The sequence below is a fragment of the Bradysia coprophila genome, unplaced genomic scaffold (genome assembly GCF_014529535.1).
Source record: "Bradysia coprophila strain Holo2 unplaced genomic scaffold, BU_Bcop_v1 contig_24, whole genome shotgun sequence".
Taxonomy (NCBI): Eukaryota; Metazoa; Arthropoda; class Insecta; order Diptera; family Sciaridae; genus Bradysia; species Bradysia coprophila.
The window spans coordinates 4,266,351-4,291,032 of record NW_023503501.1 but is presented as its reverse complement, the minus strand read 5'-3'; the positions used below and the strand labels follow the sequence as shown (position 1 = coordinate 4,291,032).

General features: G+C 37.2%; 2 protein-coding genes and 1 long non-coding RNA gene across 5 annotated transcripts in view; 2 read left to right on the top strand and 1 right to left on the bottom strand.

The window, feature by feature from the left end:
- Window positions 1-1,335: 1,335 nt before the first annotated feature.
- Window positions 1,336-24,682, bottom strand: part of LOC119077850 (MLX-interacting protein) — a 29,636-nt gene continuing 6,289 nt past the window's right edge. Inside the window, exons 2-15 of one of the 2 annotated variants that reach the window (XM_037185176.1) lie at window positions 12,778-12,787; window positions 11,407-11,681; window positions 10,874-10,980; window positions 7,141-7,214; window positions 6,938-7,060; window positions 4,316-4,466; window positions 4,159-4,248; window positions 3,934-4,035; window positions 3,045-3,860; window positions 2,678-2,980; window positions 2,009-2,615; window positions 1,822-1,945; window positions 1,630-1,759; window positions 1,336-1,554 (exon numbers count right to left, since the gene is read on the bottom strand). In XM_037185176.1, the coding sequence (XP_037041071.1) occupies window positions 1,457-1,554; window positions 1,630-1,759; window positions 1,822-1,945; window positions 2,009-2,615; window positions 2,678-2,980; window positions 3,045-3,860; window positions 3,934-4,035; window positions 4,159-4,248; window positions 4,316-4,466; window positions 6,938-7,060; window positions 7,141-7,214; window positions 10,874-10,980; window positions 11,407-11,666 (2,985 nt within the window). In that variant the 5' untranslated portion in view covers window positions 11,667-11,681; window positions 12,778-12,787 and the 3' untranslated portion in view covers window positions 1,336-1,456. Of the gene's footprint in view, window positions 1,555-1,629; window positions 1,760-1,821; window positions 1,946-2,008; window positions 2,616-2,677; window positions 2,981-3,044; window positions 3,861-3,933; window positions 4,036-4,158; window positions 4,249-4,315; window positions 4,467-6,937; window positions 7,061-7,140; window positions 7,215-7,293; window positions 7,612-10,873; window positions 10,981-11,406; window positions 11,682-12,777; window positions 12,788-24,682 lie in introns of those variants that run through there. The other variant, XM_037185177.1, reaches the window with a different exon arrangement.
- On the top strand, window positions 11,540-23,238 carry LOC119077910. Of its 2 annotated transcripts, none has more exons than XR_005087892.1 (4): window positions 11,540-11,653; window positions 21,991-22,403; window positions 22,652-22,795; window positions 22,856-23,238. XR_005087892.1 is itself a non-coding variant. In XM_037185285.1 (4 exons), exons 1-4 carry the CDS (start codon window positions 21,758-21,760, stop codon window positions 22,991-22,993), a joined length of 861 nt encoding a protein of 286 aa, XP_037041180.1. In that variant the 5' UTR covers window positions 21,717-21,757; the 3' UTR covers window positions 22,994-23,238. The 2 variants fall into 2 exon arrangements, 1 of the variants encoding a protein (XP_037041180.1); XM_037185285.1 differs by lacking the exon at window positions 11,540-11,653 and adding an exon at window positions 21,717-21,923.
- Window positions 23,375-23,793, top strand: LOC119077945. The gene is made up of 2 exons (XR_005087906.1): window positions 23,375-23,406; window positions 23,646-23,793. It is a non-coding gene; the product is annotated as an uncharacterized LOC119077945 (long non-coding RNA).

The following is a 24,682-nucleotide window of genomic DNA, read 5'->3' as shown; positions in this document are numbered from 1 at the left end:
ATTAGTTTTCAATGGTCGTATAATACCACTGCCGTATTGTCATGTTAAGCCAAAACACTGTATCGCATTGTTTGTGTGCTTTGGAGAGCCTTCGAAAGCTTCGAACTTCTATTTCGATTGAAAAATTGGAATGTAAGCTTCCGGAAAAGCAAAGGCACAAAAACGCAATAATGGTTTTTGGCTTATCACGGGAGTGCGTTAAGACGTTCCACACAATTCACGCCGTAAGTGTGCCTAAAATTTGAATTTTAAGTGAATGAGTCGATGAAAAAGTGAACCAAAAATTCATTTCAACACGTCCGTGTATGAAAATGACGCTACGTTAGAAAGACCTCCGCACTTTCCATTTTGAATTTCAACCGCACTTACGGCGTGAATTAAGGTACGCAATGACCGGTAAAAAAATCTCGTCTGGTGCTTGGTTTGTAGTACATTGCAACTAGTTATTTGCTAATGACTATGGCGACATTCTTCTATCAGTCGTTTTTGAAAATATATCAAACACTTTACGATATCTCTTATCACAAGCCTCCAAATTTGACACTTGTAAATTCATGGTTCATGCTATACAGTGCTGTGCAAATGGCTTACATTGCTAACCAACCAGTCATAGAATTTTCACTGACAGTGGCATAGTGTGTTAGATTAAGATCGGTTCCCCACTTAAGTGAACCAACGCACTTCTCATTTCATTAACTTAAGTAAATGTCATCTGCTTTAACGCTACGCATGCACGTGCACCGAAATCTTTGGAGGGGATATTGTGTGAATCAATCGTTGCGTCCTGATCCAGGACGTTTGGAATCACTGAAATACCCTCATCTGTGCAAACCAAAAATTGAGAAATTGATGAAATCGGGATGTATTTCGGTGCTGTGAGTTATACTTGCGTTCTTGTGATATTAAAATAAACTTCAGCTGGATGGAGTTGTTTATTGAGCACAACATCCGGATGTACTGCACCGAACGACATTCTCGATTCGATCACTTTTCGATGCTTTGATTGAAGCGTTTCTAGCGGAAATCCCGATATGACGATTTATGAACACTCTAAGTGGCCTAAGTGTTATCAATTTCTACCAATTCAATTCCGGCTGACTGAATATTCCGTAATTAACGTTAATCGTGTTGTATAAATTCAGCAGACAATCTTCAATCGAATCCTTCAATTTCCTGCTGCTTTATGAATCGATGATTTGGAAGTGGGTGCTTCGTTAGGCCAATGACAATATCCCAATCAAAATTGAAAATAATTTCCATATTTAATTCGCATTTTTACACATAGCATCTTATACTCTTAATCCTACATAGAAACCTTAAAACGAAAAACGATGGCCATTCTGTGCTCCCTCCTTTCCAATAATTTACACAAACTTCTGCCTAATTCTTTGTTCGGTACTCGCATTAATCCAGTTCTCCTGTTATGGCCACAAATCAATCAATATAGCAGTGGTGGTTACGAAATCGCTTTCATAACTTCGTCCTGCAATGAGGACGGTGGCGTTGAGAGAATGTCGGTTGTTGTCGACAAATATCTCAACTGATTTGAAACAGCTGCAAAGGGAATTGAAGAGGACAATTAGTCGGTTTGCCTTCTTTTGCCTTCTTCCAACAAAACCAAAAACTTACCGGGTCTCATTTCAATCAACGAACAATGTTGGTCCACCCATAAAATTGCCGTCCGAGATAATTCTTCCATGCTAGCAACGGAAACGGTTGAATTGAATGACTCGAACAGTGGCTTGAAAATCAGCCCTAACTGCAAGGAATGAAAGAGTTAACAAATTTGAAGTAAAAGACTTCTGCTCGTGTATCACTTACTATCCAAAATTTCCAGCTCTCTTGCGTTCGAAACCGAACGTAATCGTTGTACATCTCTTTCACGCGGCCAGTTCGTTCTCTAGACACCGGAGCACCATTAGCCGGAAGCACGGAATGTAAATGGCTGCAAAGAACAAAAAATGGAAATAAGTAAATTCCCAAGCACCTCGCCACCGTCACAACTCACTTCAACGAATTGTTCAATTGATCCCGTTCCTTCTTCAGGCTTTCAATTTTCTCCTCAATGGACAAACGTTCAGTTCGCAGCACCTTAATGTATTCGGCTCCTTTTTGTAGCATGGCAGCTTTGCTCAACTTACTGTTAGTGTTCTGTTGCAACTGTGGTATCAGCGAGTGCAGTGTGTCGAATCCATTTTTGATGTTGTAGCGTCGCTTCTGTTCTGCATGTATGTGACCAACACGTCGTTGTGAGTCGCGAGGATATCGACTACTACTGCTACTATTATAACCGGGACGTGTTGGCGATGATGGCATGTCTTGTTCAATTGATTCGGGCGAACTGATTTGTGATGATGATTGTGTTGGTGCTAGCTGAGTTAACATATTTTGTGTTATGGGCAAGCCCGTGTGCTGATGAACAGGAGACGTCGCTTGCGGTAAGTATTGGGGTTGAGACGTAATCGATTGCTGGTGATGGAGTTGTTGCTGCTGCTGTTGTTGTTGGTGCATTGGTTGTTGTGATTGGCTGGAAATTGACTCGGATTTCAGACTAAAGGACGAGCCCGGATTCGATCCGAATGTCGGAGGTTGTTGGCTCATCATTGAATTGTTGGCTACAAGAAGGAAAGCGGATGACAAATACATTCAAGACCGGCGTTCTGTTCAAAACACTCACTGTTTGCGGTTAGTAATTGGGCCAACGAACTAAGTACCGGTTCACTGGTAGCTGATTGCATCGTTGCTGGAGCAATAAGTAGTTGCTGTTTCGCTAACATTGAATTGCTGCGCGACCGGAATCGATTAGGCTTGGCTTGGTACTTTGGCACAACAAATGGGTTCTCTTTTTGCGGTAACTGTGGAAGGGTTGCATTGAGTGGCAGACTCTTTGATCTATACATATCTTTCGCGGCTGATAATTGAGCGGTGTCATCCGTGTTAGTGGACGCTGCTGAGTGCGATGGCGACAATTGAGTGTATCCTAAAAAATTGGCCGAATTATTGAATTGGATTCGTTTTTGATCCGGAACTGATGTTCAACTTACCGGAATTGGAGGTAGGATTCATTTTCATTGACTTTTGTGGTGGGTATGGTTTGTACGAAGCAGTCGGATGATTTGCGGCCATCGTTTTGTATAATTCGGTCGATTCCATTTGATGATCTTGTGATTTGCTGTTAGACAATAGAGACATCAACGAATGATTGTTCAGACCAACGGCACCATTTCCCAAATCCATTGAGTTTTGCTGTTTTCCTGGCACTGCAGCTGGATGGTACGAGTTCATGTGAATATTGTTGGACAAATTCAATGCGTTGATAGAATTATCGAGTGCAAAGGAATTGGTGGTTGTTTGTATGACCGGCGTGTTCATGTGTTGGATTACGTTTTGGGTATTCTGGTAATTGTTGTGGTTGTAACCGGTACCACTTTGTTGTTGTTGGTGATGCTGCTGCTGCTGCTGATGGTGCTGAACATTATTATTTTGCTGCGAAATAACTTGATTGTAAACGATGGTCTGGTGTGGCGTCGGTTGGACTTTATTGTAGTCATGCGATCGCCGGCCGATGGCTCGTTCTTTGAGATGTCTCTTTTTCGGATGATCAATGTTTTCCATCGAATGACTGGCCGAACCATATGAATTCATTGCCATGGACAATTGAGATGATTGCTGTTGCGTCATCTGGTCGTTACTGAGACACATGCTTTGAACGCTGGGATTTTGCTCCATTCTCATGGGTTGAGCGTACAATTTGGCCGAATATTGGACCGGACTCAGTGCAGATTGATTAAGTACGGTTGCATGGTTTTGTGTTAAAGGCAGGGAGGCGGTTTGTGCAGACGGATGTAATGATTCTGAACCTTAAATTGAATAAAAGGATTCAAGCTTTGCCGTTGGTACAATGGTTTTTCGCTCGCTCGACAAAAGTCTTACCCATTATGGCTGGAAATTCGTAATCACCAGTCCGAAGTAAATCGTCAGCTCCTTCTTCAGGCACAGACGGTAGGCGTTCCGAAAATTGAGAGTTGAGTAACTCTGTGGGGTTTTAAACTATTATCGATACACGCTCAATTAATCAACGGGAAAACAATTATGTCGGGCTCGTGCAATCCATCAATTAAGTTGAAAATTACAAACAAAAATTGGATTGGAAATTACCTTGGAAAGGTATTCCGTTCATGAAGTCGTCTATATTTGGCTGCAACGGTCCAAGACTCGGTTGAATGAAATCGGCAATACCTGCTTTCGCTGGACGTGGAATAAAATGGGATGGTCAGTGGGCAGTTGGTGGTTGAAATATATCGCGAATTCTTACCGATCTCTCTTGGATCCGGCCAGCACAGATTGGGTGAGTTATTAATTGCGGAAAATAATGTATCAGACGTCCAGAAGAAGTCGTCAATTCCTCCCATCAATATATTATCAGTCGTTGCGGGTGACCAATCTAATGAGTCAAATTCACTTGTCTGAAATGTGGGAAGAAAATTTGAGTGAAATGGGTGAAAGCAAGACGTTTGGTCATAAATTGAGGGCACGGAACACGTTTAAATCAGGTTAGGTTCAGGTTGAGCATCAGAAATTTTAAATTCAGGTTTCGTAACTTCGGGGTAGAAACTTGAAGAAAGAAAACCTGATTCAAAACAAGCCAGGATCAGGTTGAACCTGAAGTCTTAAATTCAGGAAAAGTACAAATTCGAGTAAAGTTCAGGTTCAGATAAATATCAGCCTCAAAAAATGTTTAGGTTGAAGTCAATCTGATATAAATCAGGTGAACCTGAACGAACCTGATCGGAGCAGTCCCCACCGTAACTCTAAGTAAAATATCGGACTGTCCACACTCGCAAGTACATTTCTGTACCACTTCATTCACAACCTTTTACAACTTGGCCCGCTTGCGCTATAGCTACTAGACTTACTAGTACATGAACGGGTGCCTTTTGGAGGTTTTTTGCTATATCAATCCGATGCTTATCGGTTAAACCTTGGCAAAATCCAGTTTAGTGAATATTTGTGGAATTGTTAACGTCTTGTATGACGATAAAACGATTTTTTATTGGTGTAGTGTAGTAGATGAGTGGTAAATCGGAAAACTAATAAATAATTATCACATCTAATCGATGGGTGTTGATAAGAACATTTCATTGGTTTAATTTAACAATAAATTTTTGTTCAAACGATTTTCGATTACGATACCCATACAATGTGTATGGATGGGTGGGTATATGGCATTCAATGAATTGAATGAACGTTTATCGCTTCAATTCAAAAAGTTTTTTTTTTCATTTTTAATATGCGCCGCTTATCTGGTAGCCCGACAATGTGTACAAACGACCGAAGAAAGAGAGTTGGCCGGCTGGTCAAGATTGTGGAATTTTTCGATGACATTCAGAGTGTGCGCGCCATTCGAATGAGATTTCATTTCTTTTTCTGGTTTTATGAGCTATCCAAAAATATACCGGTCATGCTGAACAGTCTTGAGTCGAATCTAAATGTTTGATTAAATGCCAATTTAGCTGGTGACTCGATAAGAATTGTCAGTGCGGTGAATGCGAATGACAATGTAAGTGGGTAAATGTCTTTGTTATTCTATGATTTAAGGTACAACCGGTAGGCTATTAATGTACTTCAATTTATACTCATGTACAGTGCCGTCTGTAGTTTTTAATTTTGATCAAAGATCAATTTTTAAATTTTCGTCTCAAATTTTCATTTTGGGTGCCAAATGATCATGTCTTAAATGACTCAAAAACCGTTTTTTGTAGACCTTGGCGCCAATTCACACTTCAATGTATCCATATGTAAACGGCAGCACCGCACTTACAGTCCATTCAACTTGGTGAAAAATGAGAATTCGAATTTCAAATTTCTTAAGTCAAACTAGAATAGATTCGCTGGATGCGCTTTCACCGATCTAGTAGATTCAGTAGAATTACGAGACTTTCCAATCTGTTAGTTGAAAGAAGGGGAAAATCTGCATTTTGACTCCATTCTCTTAGATCAGAATTTTCGGTGTTCTAAAAGTTCCTCTGGAAATAAATCCATTGAACCGTTGAAATGTGGGTCTGTCTATCTGCCAATCTTTCAGAAACGTTTTCTTGAATTTTCTTGATTTTTTTTTTATTTTCGTGAATTTTCTCGAAACCATGAAAATTTGACGAAACCAATCAATTTTTCGGTATTTCTCAATTTGAGAAAATCAGGATTTTTTCTCGATTTTCTTGATAAAAAAATTCTCAAAGGTAAGTGGTCTAACCTGTTCTTTCAAAACCTAGTGTTATACAACTCGACAAAAATAAACCTCAAATCGGGCAACTCAAACCCTTACTTTCTTTTAAACAACAAAGTCAACAGCATAGCACTATTCCTAGCATTGACACAGTCGTATGAACGTCAAAAAACCTCCAAATTTCCATAAGTGTATGTGTGTCACTTTTGTTTATTTGTTTATTTTACTCACACCAACCATGACTTCTGTCTTAACGAACGAAATGCAAAGACTATTTGGATATCTATCAGCCTCCAAATATTTTCCATGTTAATGCTATCAACAGTACTATGGCAGAGAAACGGTTCCAGTTGACTTTTGACTACATTGTAACTTACAAAACACCTCCGTTTAAAGTTGATAGACGGTTGGTATAGACACAATTCCAATTAAAAAGAATCTACGAACGGACTATGTACTTAAATTCAATAAGCAGACGTTAAAACGACGATAAGCACATTGTGATTAAAACCGAAGCACGTTCCGAAAGCATGCATTTGGTCAAGCCCCATATTTATCATTGGAAATACATTTTTAGAATAAACTTTTAAACCTCGCACACACACAGACATTCACGACGATCTTATTTTTCTGAATTTTTCATAAACAAAAATTAAATCTCCCGTCAGCAGTCTCTGAAAATTTTGAATTCATTCGTCTGTCTGTACTCACCGTATCTAAAATAGAGGCTGTACCACCAGGTCCTTTTACTCGCGAAAATTTACGCCATTTCATATACTCAGCTTTGATGACATCGAACTGTCGTTTCCAATATTTACCTTCAAGCACAACCGTCTACAAAAACCAAGATGGAAATATAAGCAAAAAACAAAAAAAAAAATATTTTCAGTTCAATGTGCACAGCGATGACTTACCTCTGGCTTACTATGTACGTCTACGTCTAAGGGAGATGCAAATTGGCACACCAAAGTTTTCTTTTTCATCATAACTGCGGAAGGGAAATGGGAAATTATTTTTAATTGAAAAATTTGTGGTTTAGAGTGATGGTTTTGCAAGGACTCTATTACCGAAAATAATAATTGTTGCGTTAGTTTATAGCGACTACGTCGAACTATAAGATATATAGGTCTGTTTTTAAACATTTTATTGGGTCGGTAAAGTTTTTTAAAATATTTTTTTAAAATTCGAAATCCAAATCCGCAACCCAACGAAGAAATAAACGTCGAAAATTTAAACCGATTCAATGGATCAATAAACTAAAAAACGACCCGATCAACCAAAAACTTAAGCGAAAACAGAAAGTAAATTTAAAAATTTAAAGTGAGGAAATGTGCTCCAAAAAATCCGTCAGTAACTGACTCCGTGAAAATCTACCGATAAATACTGATTTTCATCACTATCGTCTCGTATTTATTAGTTACGTGACGTCAAAAAAAACACCATGAGTGTCTCAATCAACTAGAGAGAGACAGACGAAAAAGAAATGTGTGATAGATAAGAAATGAAGGCGCACATGTTTAAAATAATATGAGCTGATGAGTTTCGTACACACACCCACGTAGTATGTATGAAAGTTAATGTACTTGCATATAACAGTTGTAGCCTGAATTTGTTAATGATGATCAATCCGGTTCTATATCTAATCATAAAATTAATAAAAAAAAATTGACGATTTTATGAGAGAAAACTCAAACTTTTAAAATCTATCGGTTATCAAAATGATCTAACGTCAGGATAACCCTACACTCGTCTGGGAAAATTCGAAATTCCAGAATGTAATTCCGCAAGTTCCAATTAGTGTTATAGGCTGTGATAGGTTTGGACTTGTCTGACTTTATTCGTTGAATGAGTCCAGATCAGTTTAGACGCAAGAAAATCACCAACTGGGTAACATGAGCAACTTATTCCGACTTTAGGATCGGAAGAATAAGAATTGGGTTAATTTCAGGCCATGCTCAAGGACAAGGAGTAGGACAAGATGATGCTCACGGAACCTGTAGTATCGTGATAAATTGTGTCAATAAATATGATCAGTTCTAATGGTACAGTAGTACAACGTGTTTTGTTGTGTATTCCTACCGATATTACAGAACCGTACGGTCTTATAGAGACATAGACGTGTGATTTGAAGTGGACGTTACTAGCTTTTTGTTATACATATTGGTTCTACAATAGTGATTGTGTTAGGATGAAATTTACCAGTTTATAGATTTAACTTTGAATATGTTTTCCACATTAAGACCGACATAAACATAGAAAAGTCACAAGCGCAAGGACTATTTTTGTGAAAACATTTCCCGATATTTTCGTGAACTTTCTCACATTATCCTACAGTTGGAGTCAGTGAAATTTCAGCATAAATTAGCTTCAGTTGTGTGTGTGAATCCAGCTGAAAAACAGCGGAACAAAATTCATGCTGAAATTTCACTTTCTCTGACTGTAGATTCTCCGCATTTTTCACTAATTTTCACAGAAAATTATTTTGGTAAAATTCGGAAAAATATAGGAAAAAGTGCACGAAAGTCAGCAATAAATCATACCACCTTCGATTTAGGGGTTTCTGAGGTTTCCACCGAGTGACTCAACTAATTTTGTTCAGGCCCTGAATTTCACCTATTCTGAGCCTCACCTCACGAATAACCTCAAGGATTAAACACTCAAAAATGAAAGTTTTTTTTCGATAACTAACTGCATGAAAAAGACGTCACTTTCCTTCACCCAAATTGTTTTAGTTCATTAGGAGAGTAGGAGACTTCGACTGATCAGTTAACTTTTCTACTTAATTCAATAAAGTTTCAAACATTATTTTCTTACGCCTAGTCGAGCCACTCTCGGGTGTTTTGATAGATTTTCACATCAATCTGCGAGCGGTAAAGGACAAAGTCAGAGCTTTTTGATAGGGTATTGATTAGAAATTTTAGGTTAAATTTTTCGACGATTTTTTAGATCAAAGCTAGTGGGATTAATGTGCTATCTGTAACACTTAGCAATACGTGGCGGGAAGCAAGGCAAACTATTTACCTATGCTTAAAGATACAGAAGTTAAAGAAAAAATTCCATCCGTCCGTGAACCTTGAGCAAGAATTTAAATAAATTTGAACGAATTTCGAAAAAAAATTCCCAAAACTGACTGCAGGTTTCACTTTGAAAACGAGGAAAATCGGCCGTATAATTTCGAAAAATTGGTTTTTTGTCACATTTTTGTCCTTCTTTTTTTTTGAAGAGCTTCGGAGAGCTTTAAGCTTCTTTTGTAGCCCAGTTAAATATCCACCTTCCCAAATAAATCTAAAGAAGCTCTCTAAAGAAACTTTCGAAAGCTCCCCAAAGTGAACGTACAATGCGATACAATGTTTTGGCTTAGCACGGAAATCTTGCGTTAAGTCACAAAACTTTTATCAGTAGAAAATGTGTTTGTGACCTGAAGAAGAACGAAAACCGTCTCAATTTTTTTTTTTGCTTAACCTGCTTCACTCACATGCTACATTTACGGTCTCGTATGGAGCGTATCCTCGCTACGATCTCAACTGTATTTTCTTCTTCGATTTTCCAAGTCATCTTTTCTGAACGACTTTGCAGTCACTGCAATGCAATGCAAGGCAGTGTACTTGAGACACGTCAGAAAGAGGTTTTTTCTCCTTTGTTACGATCTGTCAGTTTTTCTATTTTGCGATTTAGTATGGAAATGAAAACTAAAATTGAGATATCTTTGCTGTTTTAAGTGGTTTTTCATATTTTTTTGGACCAAACTGTTTTGGAATCGATTGAATTTTGAAAAAGCTCTCTCTGACGTATAAATTTATACGACTAATGGCGTGAATTTTAAGTCAAAATTTTAACCGAAAATATTTCGAGTAAAAGAGATATCGCTGGAGTCATGGTGACCATGAATTTTAGGTTTTTTTTAAATTTTCTTTGAATCAGCAAAACACCGATGAATTACGATCTGTAAATAACACCCATCAGTAAATAGAGAGCGATGATAATTACGTTATAATAGCTTCATCGCACACTTTATATCATCCAATATAATTCCGGTGAAATTAAAAAAAAATATATTTCTGTTTGATTGTCCCGTACAGATACAATTTTATTGTCGTGTTAGATTTCCGTCTACTAAAAACAATGTAAAGCACAATCGTATAATCAAACGTTTACGTTAAACGTGAAAGTAAACAGAGGTATCAAGTGCAATTGTTTGTTTGTTTGTTCGGATGGTATAATTGTGAAAATAAAATAAAAATTTCCAACATTTGTCATCCTTCTCAGACATTAAAAGCCTATGTAATACACACGGTCTCTAGGAGTCTTTTATACTATAACTTTAAATTTAGCATTTCTATAACCGCAACAGTCTTGGCTATATTAAGGCACCGCAGGTAAGACTTTTAATAACCCCGGTACAAGATAATCTGACTGTGAAACAAAGTGTGAACAATGTAAAAATTGTCTATTTCGCGCTCTTGTTCTCTATCTCTGTTTGTTCAATTTTTCTTATCAATTTATCACAAAATGCCCGGTACTTCTTTCTTATATATATGTGGAGGGCCCATTCGACTTGAATTGAATAGAGATTGGAACGTAAATTGCCTTATCGCTTACAATCAACACACATAATTGTGTATCGCTAACTGAATTAATTCAACTTACATTGCATGTGCCAGCAACGCCATATCAAATTGTTGAGACGGATTTTTTCCTTCCATCGTAACCGAACGCCTTTGAATCGATTCCATTTGGGTGATGTGAGCTTTTGACTGAAATGAAAAGTTTTGTTACAATTCGAAAAAAAAATCGAATTATAAATCGAAGAGCACAAACAGCACATGGTGTAAAATGGACGATATAATAGTAATATTATGACTAAGCCACTTCACAACAAACAGATCAGCGACGGAAAAAAAAACCAATAAATTTTTTTTCGTAATAACGATAACGATAACCTCTCTAGGCTGTGAATTAGCTGGAAGATGATAAATGTAATGAACAAGAAGACATTCATGCTGATTTGTCTGGCTGGAACAATTGGATAGAGAAAATGAAGTCTAACGACGAAGACAAACATCTTAAAATCAAATGTGTACGAAGATGAGGGGTACAAAGTACAAAATTGAATGTCGATGTCACCATGTCAAATTTCAATTAACAACAACAACACCAAAATCTCCAATATAAATACCCACCGATAAGCCAAGTTCATGCACTTGAATAGTTTGGCCAATGATAGTTCGATTTCGATGACGGTATTGTTAACCGTTGGCAAGCATACGTCCATTGACGTATTTACATCTTGATGGTGTGGCTGCTCTTCCGGATCGACTCCACTGTCATCGTCTTCCTGAGCATCGGCCTCGAACTGACTGACCATAAACTGGCCAGAATGAATGGACTCTTGACGATTGTTGTCCACTTTCCACATCGAATATGACGGTGGGTAGTCCATTTTAATTTGCGTTTTTTATTCCTTCCGCTTGCCGTCTTTTTTTTATAATAATAAACACCAGACCGTAGGTGTGTGTTGCACAACCTGTCACACTAAGTGTATAAATATTTTGATGCACGGAAACGAAAATATAACTACACACCAGCGACTACACAGTAAAATAAAAGGGGCACGTCTTTGAATAAACAACAGAAAATTTTTATTTTTCTGATTCTGTTCCGAGCCACAAAAATATCATTTTAACTTTGAACAAACAGATAACGATATTCGAATCATTATTGACACGCAATTTATCTGTCGTAACAATATTAACACTTGATCGTCGTTGATGGTCGAAAGGAGTAATAAATAAATTTACTAAAAAGAACTGATGGGAAGAAAAAATTGATAAAAAAAAAATATTTTATTTTGATTAAAGTTATGTGACACGCAAGATGAATATTCGAAAATATTATTCGAGAATGTCAAATCAGTGTTGCCGGAAAATGATTTTTCGTTTTGGCGGAAGGGCTTTTTGTCATTTAAATTGTAGAATTCATACTCGAGAGTTGACAAGATGGCGTTTTGACGGTTTATCAACCTTGTTTAAAAAAAAAAAAAATCTGACACATCTTATGCAAAACATTGTACTCGTTATGCTCGATCTGTGAATCTTGCAATATCTAAATGTCCAAATTACTCAATGCAACCCAGTATAACCAACAATTTAGAACCAATTCACAATTATTTCAGTATTTTCTTCGAATGACCTATCTTTTACTCAACAATAAAACGGTTGTTAACGAAAGCGCAAACTCAAATAATTCACTAATAAATTCCTTCATACATTCAAAATTTTGATATTTATTTGATAAAAACAACAGCTGCTGGCATAGAGTTACACTTGAGAGTTGGCCATACAGAATACAATTATTAGGAGCATCGGCACCCAAAATGCTGGTTTCCTCTTAGAAGTAGCATTTTAATAGAAAATCACTTGACACTTGACACTACTATATTGCAGGGCCTATTTTAAGGAAATTAAATTTCCAAAAATTCTTAAATTTTTCCATCATTTTTGTCATTTTATCTAAAAACACAACAGATTGCATTGTAAATGTTGTTTTACTGCTTTTTTAGTTGTTTTTCATGTCTTTGAGCTTAATTGATTACTTCGGAATGAGATCTAACAGAAAACAAAATTAGGAAATTTTAAGAATTTTTGTGAAATTTGTGAAATTTTGGAAATTTTTGGAAATTAAATTCTTTAAAAAAGGCCACTGTCAAGATGTCATTTGAGATGTTAAATAAGTTATCACCTCAAATCTGGAAAAATGCAAGGTTCTGAAAGAACAGGTTAAGACAACCCTGAGTTGATCACGAAGGCGGTGACACACAATGGCGTCAACGGCTGCGAAGTTTATATGTAAAATGGAACTTAACAAAAACAAAATTCTGAATTTTCGAGAAAAATATTTTCTTCAAGTTGATTTCTCCCACTATCTGTTTATAAAATTTGGTGTCAACCGCCTTCGTGGTTGTCTTAACCAAGGTAAATATAGTGAGGAGGTAATGCCATATATAACCGAATCAGATGTGCGGTGGCACAAACGCCATCTCATCCCTTCGTTGAAAGCAAAAAATGGAATAGAAAGTCGGGCCATCTGTTGTGAGATAGTGAAAATATTTTTGTGAAATACAAGCAAATCGTAGTCAACCATTTTAAAAAAAGATGTCATTGTCATCGAACTTATGTGCTAGGCCGCGTGTCTGAATGGCATTACCTCCTCACTATATTTACCTTGGTCTTTACCTGTTCTTTCAGAACTTTGGAAAAATGTATTTGAAATATATTTTTTTAGGTTAACTGTAACTGTGTGAAATAAAGTATGTGAATATATAAAAGCTGATGATGCCATCGTAAAAGTTCCTAATAATGATTGCTTCGACACTAATTTAGTTTACCGGAAACGTGTACACGTCTAATTAGCGTCTAGAACTAAAATAATTTTAGGTTTGCTGTGTAAGTTACGGCTAGCTTCACAGCAGACTTGTCAAAATTTTACTTACTTGAATGGCAACATATTTTTTATTTGATTTATTCAAAATTCTCCGACTGAATTTGCAACAAATCTATTTTAGGAAGCTGTTACACACATAAGGGGCCGTTCATAAATTACGTAACGCTAGAGGGGGGAGGGGGGGGTATGAGGCAAGCGTTACGGTTCTAACAAAATTGGGTCAAACTTGACCCTTTTAGCGTTACAGACCCGGGGGGGGGGTCTGAAAAATGTTGATTTTTGCGTTACGTAATTTATGAACGGCCCCTAAGTTTAGAAAATTGAATGACAACCAACATTGAATTATTGAGAAAAAAAAATCAATTTTTCTGATTTTACATACGCGGTTCAAGGAAACTAATTTGATTTTAAAACTATTTAGAGAATTTTTCGTTCTTTCTATTTAGGACACTAATTAATGCACACACTGAACTGTTTCCTCTCCAAAAATGAAAGTCACTTCCTATTTAACGAAAGTGTAAACTTGTTTTGAAATCAAGATTTTTTTTAAGAGCTTCCGAGCGTACGCTGAAATTGTAGCCTACATTTCTGCGTTTCGAAATTTTTGATCGCTGATATCTTTTTACGATAGCCCTTTTTGAAAAATGTACGACCACATTTTCGAGTAAAAATATGTCAGCTTTGAATAAAAAATAAAGTTGTCTGTGAAAGTTCCATGTGCTTTGAGAAAAGTGTACCTTTGATGTAAATTTGGGGTATTGGTACAGTTTTCTCAAAGCACATGAAACTTTCACAGACAATTTTATTTTTTATTCAAAGCTGACATATTTTTACTCGAAAATGTGGTCGTACATTTTTCAAAAAGCGCTATCGTAAAAAGATATCAGCGATCAAAAATTTCGAAACGCAGAAATGTAGGCTTCAATTTCAGCGTACGCTCGGAAGCTCTTAAATTGGTCAAATTTATTTGCTTTTACTTTATAGATACTTACACTGCATGGAGCGAACTAACACATAAATGATGGGTATATTAAAATGATCGACTGTGAAGATTTTTAGCGTATCGTGATTTGAAAACGAGTATAGAACTAGATAACAAGCTTTCGATCGATTTCTATAATATTCACAATGTTTTTTCGGTGTATTGAGCTTGCGTGCGCACGTTTATACTTCGAAGTTGAGCTTATGCATTGGAACTGCTTTCAGATAAGTGTACAAGTATACATTAAATGGACACTAAATTTACATATACAATTTACAACGATAAATCAACTAAATTCTTTTAAAAAAATTTCACACCTAGGACCAAAAAAGTGCGCCGAAGTCAGGCCGGACCAGGCCTGTCTCTTCGTAAGCCACCAACATTTCGCTGAAATCGAGCACAGAATGTGTTCTAGCATTATTTGTTCGTCAACCGAGTCATTAGTGGGCTTTGATTTATTTATTTTTACATGTTGGCACCCATGCATTGGTACGTTACACCCAAAGTATATAAATGATATAAACACTGAAGGTAATGCGGAACGTCACCGGATCACAGAAATTCGTATTGGATTCAGGATCCACGGATTACATAGTGAATGATAAATCACATTTCGACGATTTGAAGCGAATCGATTCGATAGACATTGCAATTGCGAAGGATGGTGAGTCGTTGGTTGCCAAAGAGAGTGGTAATATAAGCGTGAAAACGTATCACGGAGACGAATGTACCAATCAAACAATCCCAGACGTTTTGTTTGTAAAGGACTTGAAATGTAATCTGATGTCCATTGGAAAGCTGTGCGATAAGGATTACGAAGTTACGTTCACCAAAGAAAAAGCCACAATTTCTAAGGATGGAAAAGTGCAGTTTACAGCAAACAGGAAAGGAAGCCTATATGAAGTGGAATTTCAAGTGGAGAAGAGCGTCTTTGCTGGTGTCGCAAACGTAAAACGCTTCTCGCAAAATCTGTGGCATTCTCGATTATGTCACTTGAATGTATTCGATATGAAGAAGCTGATTGGTCAAAATATGCTGACTGGCATGGACAAGATCGACGTGGACAAAGTTGAAAAGTTCTGTGAATCGTGCGTAATGGGAAAGCAGTCAAAACTACCATTTACGAAGTCGAAAGTCACACGATCCAATCGAGTGTTGGAACTCATTCACACCGACGTGTTTGGTCCAGTATCTGAAGAGGCTTGGGATGGCTCGAAGTATTTCGTCGCGTTCACAGACGATTACTCACGGGCATCTATGATATACGGCATGCAATGGAAGAGTGAAGTCTTCGACAAATTCAAACAAATCGTGGCGCTAGCCAAGTCACTACACGGCAAGAAATTGAAGAAATTAGATTGAAGTTCAATCGCCAAATTGAAAGCCGACAATGGTGGAGAGTACATATCGAATGAGCTGAAGAATTTTTGCAAAGAACGTGGAATTGAAATATTTACACGGTTCCGTCTAATCCGGAAATGAACGGTGTCGCAGAACGGCTCAATCGAACACTGGCAGAGAAAGCACGGACGATGTTGTTGGAAAGCAATTTGGGAAAACGATTCTGGAATGAAGCAGTCGTCACAGCGAATTATGTGAAGAACCGAACTCCAACCAGCGCACACGGTGATCAATTTAAGGACAAGACACCAGCGGAAATATGGTATGGATCGAAGCCGGATGTATCGCATTTAAGAATTTTTGGATCAATCTGCTACAACTACGTACCGAAAGAAAAACGATCGAAATTGGACGCCAAAGCAACAAAATGCATCATGCTCGGCTATGGATCATCGTTGTTTACGTATCGTCTTTGGGACACTGAAAACAATAAACTCATCATTAGTCGTCATGTCACATTCAACGAGAGAGCAATGTTGGATATACCGAAAGTCGTTGAGATTTCTGATTCAGAGGCGGAAGACGATAAAGAAGAAGAGGATGGTCAATGCGTTGAAGGTAATTGTGTCGAAAATGCTACAACTAACGAACAGATTGATGGTGGCAGCAATGGTACCTTGCGACGAAGTAATCGAACTCGACGTCAACCCGATTGGTTCGGTGAACCAACAGCGAATATGGCTCAGTATTCGTTGACTGCACAAGAGTTCGTCCAGAACGATCCGATATCCATAAGCGATGCGAAGCGTCGAGATGATTGGCCAAATTGGAAAGAAGCAATCGAAAAGGAGTACGCGTCATTGATGGACAACGGTACATGGGTTCTGGCTGACCTACCACCGGGACGAAAAGCGATATCGTGCAAATGGACGTTCAAATTGAAATTCAAGGCGAACGGAGATATCGACAAATACAAGGCAAGACTGGGAGCCGTGGATTCACCCAAGAAAAAGGCTTCGATTATGAAGAAACGTTTTCGCCGAATCAATTCGATTATTTCGTGGAACAAATGGACGTTAAATCGGCATTCCTGAATGGTCATTTGAATGAAGAAATCTACATGGATCAACCGATCGGATTCGAGAAAGGAAAGTCAAAGGTTTGCAAACTAATTAAATCTATTTACGGTTTGAAGCAGGCATCTCGAGTATGGAACGAAAAGTTTCACAATTTTATGGTCCAAATAAAATTCAAGAGGTGCGAATCGGATCGATGCCTATACATGAGAATTGAGAACGGTGTAGTTTTCTACATTTTGCTATTCGTTGATGATCTGCTCATGGTTTCGAATACAATGCAAGCTATGAACAATGTGAAACGACGATTATCTAACGAATTCGAAATGACCGACGTGGGACCAGTTGAATCGTATTTGGGAATTCACGTCGAACGGAGCAATGGAACGATGCATTTAAGTCAACCGCATTACATGGAAAATCTTCTTGGAAAATTTGGTATGCAGAATTGCAAACCAGTAGCAACGCCAATGGAGGTGGGTTCGGATTTACGGAACGATTCTGAACCCGAAAACGATTTGATGTATCGCCACCTAATTGGTTGCCTAATGAACGCAACGCAGACGACAAGACCGGATTTGTGTACATCTACACACTATCTTAGTAGATTCCAAAACTGCTACACAAAGGAGCATTTCGATCAAGCCAAACGAATCTTACGATATGTTCAAGGAACGAAAGACATGAAGTTGACTTACCGTCGAAATCCTTCATCTGACGTCCTGGTTGGATATTCAGATTCCGACTGGGGAGGTGACAAGAATGATTACAAGTCCACATCGGGATATGTTTTCAAGGAGTTTGCAAACACAATCAGTTGGTTGTCACGTGGCTGCTTACGTCAGCATTTCATCTACTGAAGCCGAATACATTGCACTGGCTGAAGCTGTATGCGAAGCGAAATGGCTGAAGAATCTTCTGACCGAAATGGGAATCGATTGCAAAGATGCAATAACCATCTTCGAAGACGATCAGTCATGTATCAAGGTTGCAGAGGAGCCACGAAAAAATCAACGTATGAAACATTTGAACATCAAATACAACTTTATCCGTGACGAAATCGCAAAGAAGCAAGTGAAGGTCGAGTACATACCATCGTCACAGCTGACATCATGACCAAACCGAGGGGTAACCCACTCTATTTTTTGACGTGATTAACATGATTAACATGATTAACCAGTGATTAACATGATGACGAATTGCTGATTAACCAACATTTGACCGGGGGAGTCGTCGCAAAACTACAAATAAACGTAAAATATAGCGGTTAATCAATTTTAATCACCGATTAACCGTTTGGATTCACAAAATTTATGTTTCTGATTAACAGATTAACTGATTAACCATGTTAATCACAAAATAGTGGTTTACCCCTCGGACCAAACCACTTAGCAACGTTTTATTCATGAAGCGGTGTTGGTTATAATCTAACCGTAGCACCCGTTCATATGATTGAGTTCTCTACTGATCTAAGCAATTTGTTCATTTGCAATTCTACTATTGTAATAAACGCATCTTTTCTTAAAACCTTTTGCCTAATCTACTTATTCAGCGAAGCATCGGTGGCTCTTAAAGAATAAATTCCATTGAACAACATCACAATTTCGTTTCATTATCATTAAGAAACCATTTTTTCATTCATTCAATCAAATCCTATTTTAAAGACAAGAAAAAGCAAAAGTTATCGAAGTTGGAATTATCGATTTATATTCTTCCCATTGATTTTTTCTTCTTTTTTTTCTTCTAAAACACTTGTTTTCAACCCCAATTATTTGTGCAGCCTAGTCTTGGATTTTTAACCAGTCATGTTTAAAATCGAAGACAATTATATATGACCATGGTAACTATGGCCATTAAGTAAAAAGGAATAATTATGTTTTGCTATCCTGAATAAACCATTGCAATTATGTTAATAAGAAAGTAATATAGAAGAATAAATAAAAAAATAATAAAGTTTCTCACGAATTTAATATCTCTTGCGAATTTGACTTATAAATAACAAATTTACTTAAAACTTGGACATTCAGTTAAGGTTTTCGTCGAATTACAACAATTATAGGTAATCATCACATTTGTTATCGTTATTTGTGAGACAGAAACTCTAAATTTACTGTCAATGACTCGTTATTGACGCATAGTTGTAAGTCCTGCGAATCATGATCTCGTCAGGACCAGTAATTTACCAGTATAAAATCTTAATTCCCGATTGATTGTAAATCCTGATAGGAAAACAATAGAAACATGCAAACACAGAGTGACACCCCACCGTTTCGAACTAAAGTATTTACCTACTGCCACATAATAACGATGAAACATTTCAATATCATTAACAATTGAATGACCGATTTGGCTCAATTATCAACACATTTACTATTGGCAAGGTGTTGTTTAATGGGTTTTGAATGAGCTTTATTGCACCTAAATGTGAAACTATTGCGGAAATATAGTAAAGAGGTGGTGGTTCAACAATGTCTGATTAAATAATAATAGTAATTGTCCTATTAAATTCACCGCTAGAGCGAAGTCCCATAGAACGTACAATGGAATTCACTTCCCAGTTTCATTTTGGATTTGGATTTGTGTGGATATCAATCTTTGCAGCCGTCCTAGTGGTCGTCGTAACAATGACGAATGAAAAAGGTTTTTTTATGAAGGTAACGTTAACACCGGAGATCAACACCGAGACTACAAGCTACTTGTCCATGCATAATTATCCAAAATTACAAAATTGTTCTTTAGCCAGAAGAATTGCCATAAGCCTATGTTAGAGTACTATACACCATCCCTGGATTGATCAATATATCCAGGCTAAAGAACAATTTTGTAATTTTGGATAATTATGCTGTCCACATATGAGAATTTTTAATCCTCAGAATTAGCTATTTGAGCAGAAATTAAATCAATAATTAATGGGGAAACATATTGTGTTTAATGGTTCTAGAAAGACTGGAAAGAGTATACTTCAGGTATACTCTTCAATGAGTATATAGAAGAGGGCGAGATAGGCTTAGTCGCATATATACCGAAAATTCTAATAGAGTCGAGTCTACTTTCATTGCATTTAAGAGTAATCTTCACTTGGCAAATTTGTAGCCCACATTTTGGCACAAAAATGTTATATTTTTGATGATAATTTTCCGATTTTGCACTCGCATCCTTTCTGGAAAAAGTAAAAACATCGCAATGAATGTAAAAACCAGGTATAGTCTGTCCATACAAACCGGAGGAAATAGCGATTTGATATAAACAAACTCACCTTTTAACAAAAATCATTGAGAGGTGAGTTTCTTTATATGAAATCGCTATTTCGCAGCTCCATACAAATGTTGACATTAGACCCAAGGCTGTATACTTTGAGGAGGTCACGCAGATGCAGATACGCGGGTTACACACTACATTTCTTACAAAAAATTCACGACGCCATACAAATTCAATTTTTGTGAATTTGTTTCTATGGAAAAGGTGTGTTCCCGCGTATCTAATAAAATAACGATCTGCGTGACCTCCCCAAAGTATATAGCCTTGATAAGACCATATTTATAGAGATTAATTTCATTCATTTAACTGGGTCGCACGTCAAAATGAGAGAAATCACATACAAAATTAAACTAAGCTTAACTATCGATTATTTTTTTATTCATTAATTTTTAACATCATACAAGTAAATTTTAACTGATTGCTCTCCTTAAAAACTCCATTTTAGCCTGCAGTGCTGCCATCAGAATTTCGTTTTTTTTCGCTGTCATTATAAAACAGCTGATGTAAACAACACAAAAATATTCTCACCGGGAAGTTCTGATTAGTGCGGTAACGATACAACACCCACAATTTTATTGTCGTGTTGCTCTGAAGTGATACTCATTGATCCATGAACCCTTAGGCCAACATTTCGAAACACAATTGGTATTTACCTCCTTCTATAGCTTTTTTATAGTGTTCTTTTTGTCGCTTTCTTCCACCTTACTTGTCTATAAAAAAGCACCCTTCAAATAAATTATTCAAGGTCAAGTTCACTTGTAGAGGTGTGGCTTATTTAATCATATTTTTTAGGGTGAATTTGCTTGTTGAGACGATAAAACCGCATAAATTTAGCTGTAACTCGCATGTCAGTCATAAAGTAAACTGAATAGAATCAAATCTGCTTTCAATAGTGTACTGAGTACATCTCTTATACACGTAGGGCAAAAAAAAATGGGACGATGAACCATTTATCGTTAAAAGCTTGGCATTACAAGTAACAGCCGGTACAAACGGAACCTTGACATCATTTAGACCATCAACAAAATCTTTTTCCTGTTTCTCATTGAATCTGGGGTAACGCATAGACTTTATTTGCACTGCACACTGTAAGTCACATTATTTTTGACATTAAATGCTTGAGAAGCTAAAACGACCATGTCCATGCACGGATATCAATAATTGTTAACGCACGGATATCAGTAATTGTTAACTTAAGATAGGATTTAGAATTAGATATGAAATGTATACAGTGTTCAAAGAGCGTAAAAGAGAGAAAAATTAACTGGTTCCGTTGGGTGATACGTCAAAATTTGTATGTAAAAGTCCAGTTAACTAGGAAAAAACCAGTTAATTTAACTGAGCTCGATGGGTGAACACTCTTTTTGACATTCTCTTTGAACACTATATTACAGTACAGTGATTTCTCTCTAGTATCACCGTAACGTGACCGACATGTCGTCTTCAAAAATGCTTAACGAACAGCCTCCACCATACGACCAAGCTACTACAATCGATATCGATAATGCAAGTGCGCCGTTATTACGTGAGACCTTTTCTGGCAGTATATTTGGAACATCGACCATTGTTACATTTGAATTGGCTCATGGGAGTCGTCCGAGTACTGACACAAATTCGGGAGGCTAAGCATTTGGTCTCTACAATTCACTCTCTCCCCATTTTTTCAGAACACATTGCGACAAGCTCCGAATGTTATTTTTTTGACAAAGCTTGCGATTACTCATTTGTGATACGTGACTTTCTGGAATGTGTGCAAGCGAGTGGAAATGTAGCTAATACCAGTGAAGACCTACACACTACACTCTTGGACGTCAGCGGAACTGAAATTCTCCAGTTTAGGAAACGAGTTGACGATTTCATTGACCCACCAGCGGTATCACCGAGCGCCATATCGAACTTTCTAGACATTATATTTGACAAGAAGAGGGCCAAGACCAATCATACATTCGAAGTGTTGAAGAACGGCCAGCCACTTGGGTTGGTAATATATGGAGACAAAGAGCCGCCTGAAACATGTCTAAGAATTTATATTGGGGGAAGTGAACTGGTCATTAAATCAGCTTCATTGGGAGAATTTATTGTAAGATTTCGATTTTAATTATGAAGAGACTCAGAAACAATCCGCCTCATAGAGTTACTCTCGAGAGATGCTAACGTCATTATTTCAACACATTTGTCTGGCGTTGTCATTATTTAAACATATCTTGTTTCCCACATATTTTTGTGGTTTCCTTTAATCGAAAGCGCCACCATGCTGCCTCTCGACTATAAGTCTATGATCTGTCTTGTCATTACGAACGATTATTTAATTTAGAAAATATTTCGTAGATATTCCGAGACCAGTCGTCAGCGAGTCCACTATGCCACCTTAACATTGAACCGGACGAATTTACTGGAAAAATTGTATTTCATCCGGAAACTGGAATTACAGCTGACGAGCAGCTACTATGTACAGCTGCAGCTTTTGCCTTTGTACGTGTTTGTCGTGTTTATTAGACGTTTTTCGAAACTGAAAGCTTTTATTCATTGCAGGAAACTTGCCGCACGAAGGACGATATAATTGTATCAAGAGACGCGGTGATTCAGATGGGTTTCTGGATGGTGTTCACCTTATCTGTTACAATAATTGTGTCTGGTTTATTAATATGGCTGGTCCCACGGCTAATGTAATGTCCTGTGCTAATATATCACAAATACCTGAAAATGTCGGTTAAGAAATCGTGGCGCCACTAGCAACTAATTTAGTGATGTCCAATTTTGTATACGGATTTTTTGAATATGGTCAGGCCTTCTAATTCACACTGCCTTCACTAACTTTTATATTGATTGTGGCAATGCACTTCAAGCATGAGTGGTACTCTAAATAGGGTACTGAAACGTGACAGTGTGTCACACAACTATATTTAAAACACAGTAAAAATATTTTCATGTAAAATAGAGCAGATGACCATAATAATCACTTTTGCTTATGGTCACTTCTGCTTATGGTCACTTTTGCTTATGATCACTTTTGCTTGAAGTGCGTTGCTTGTGTCTACGTCTGTGCCTTTATTACACATTTTTTGATCGGTGATGATAAAATAGTATTTTTCGTAAGTCAGAAGAACGAGGCGAAGCCGATTAGGACAAGCTTAAGACGTGTCCTGAAAAAATTCTGCTTTCGTCACGAGTCACGAACTACGTTTTCTGTGCCGTAAGGATCATAATGAGACGAAAAACAAAACAAAAACATTACAACAATTTCAGGTTTTCTTAGCAATCATTTTTCGATCGTAGGGACAGTGACGAAATACGTCGAATTATGATTCTAAGGCACAGAAAGAAATTATTTTTGAAAAACAAGTCTAACTTGTCAAGTCATACGATTCACTCGTTCAACAAATTGGTTATGCAGTTGTCGTTCAAGAAGTGTTTTTTGTTAGCTTAAAAGAGCTTCTGCGAGCTTTTTGTTTTCGATTTCAATTACAAAATATGCACAAAATAGACTGGTCACTTTTGCCATAATTCGTTTCTGCCGTGTTAACCCATACCACGTATCACATTATAAATGTGCGCTGGAGAGCGTTTGAACACTTTGAACTTCTTTTGGAAAAGTGGAATACAAAAGAAGCTTAAAGCCGTGGAAAGGTCTTTGAGTGCAAAGACATAAATGCGATGGGCTTTTGGCGTAACATGGCAGATGCTGTCATTTAGCATAGCTTTCAGTCAACGAAAAAGCACACCATTCCGGTTGAAACCATTTAAAGCTTACAAGAATTTGCCTATATGGCTTTCAATCAACACGGAATTTAGAAAGTCTGCGAGTGCTGTCTGCAGCTTTGTAATTGTAGAACAAATGTGTGCTTATTTAGGGTTAGTTTATAAGCAAAATTTTAATTGTGATTGTAATGTTACTAACTCCTTCCGGAAAGTTTTTTTTTTTTAATCATTAAACTTTTCCATAAGAAACATGATTTTTATTGACGGCAAATGTTTGCATTCCCTCATTGTTATCGTAGTCCGTTCGAACGCTATTCGCCTAGTCGGAAGCGAAAGTACTATAATTGTATTAGATTTTACCCTTAGTTTCTAAACTCCATTCTCCTATACATTTCGTATATCACTTCCCCAATTCCATATATTGTGGTGAGCGCTTAAGAGCAATGGACCTTTTGCAAATTTGTAGCCTACATTTAGGCGGAAAAATATTCGTTTTTTTAATAATTTCTTTGAACCAAAATCTTTTTTTTTTTAAGTAAAACAATTAAACCACGCAAAAATGCGTTACTTTTAAATGAAAAATTGGTTTCTTCAAAAACAAATCAATTTTCCGTTAAAAGTAACAAGTTTTTGCATGCTTTAATCGGCTTTACTGGTTAC

Coding starts and splice junctions, on each gene's coding strand:
- LOC119077910 (XM_037185285.1), top strand. CDS start 21,758: ATGTCGTCTTCAAAAATGCTTAACGAACAGCCTCCACCATACGACCAA. Junction 22,404..22,651: donor CTTCATTGGGAGAATTTATT/GTAAGATTTCGA, acceptor AATATTTCGTAG/ATATTCCGAGACCAGTCGTC. Junction 22,796..22,855: donor CAGCTGCAGCTTTTGCCTTT/GTACGTGTTTGT, acceptor TATTCATTGCAG/GAAACTTGCCGCACGAAGGA.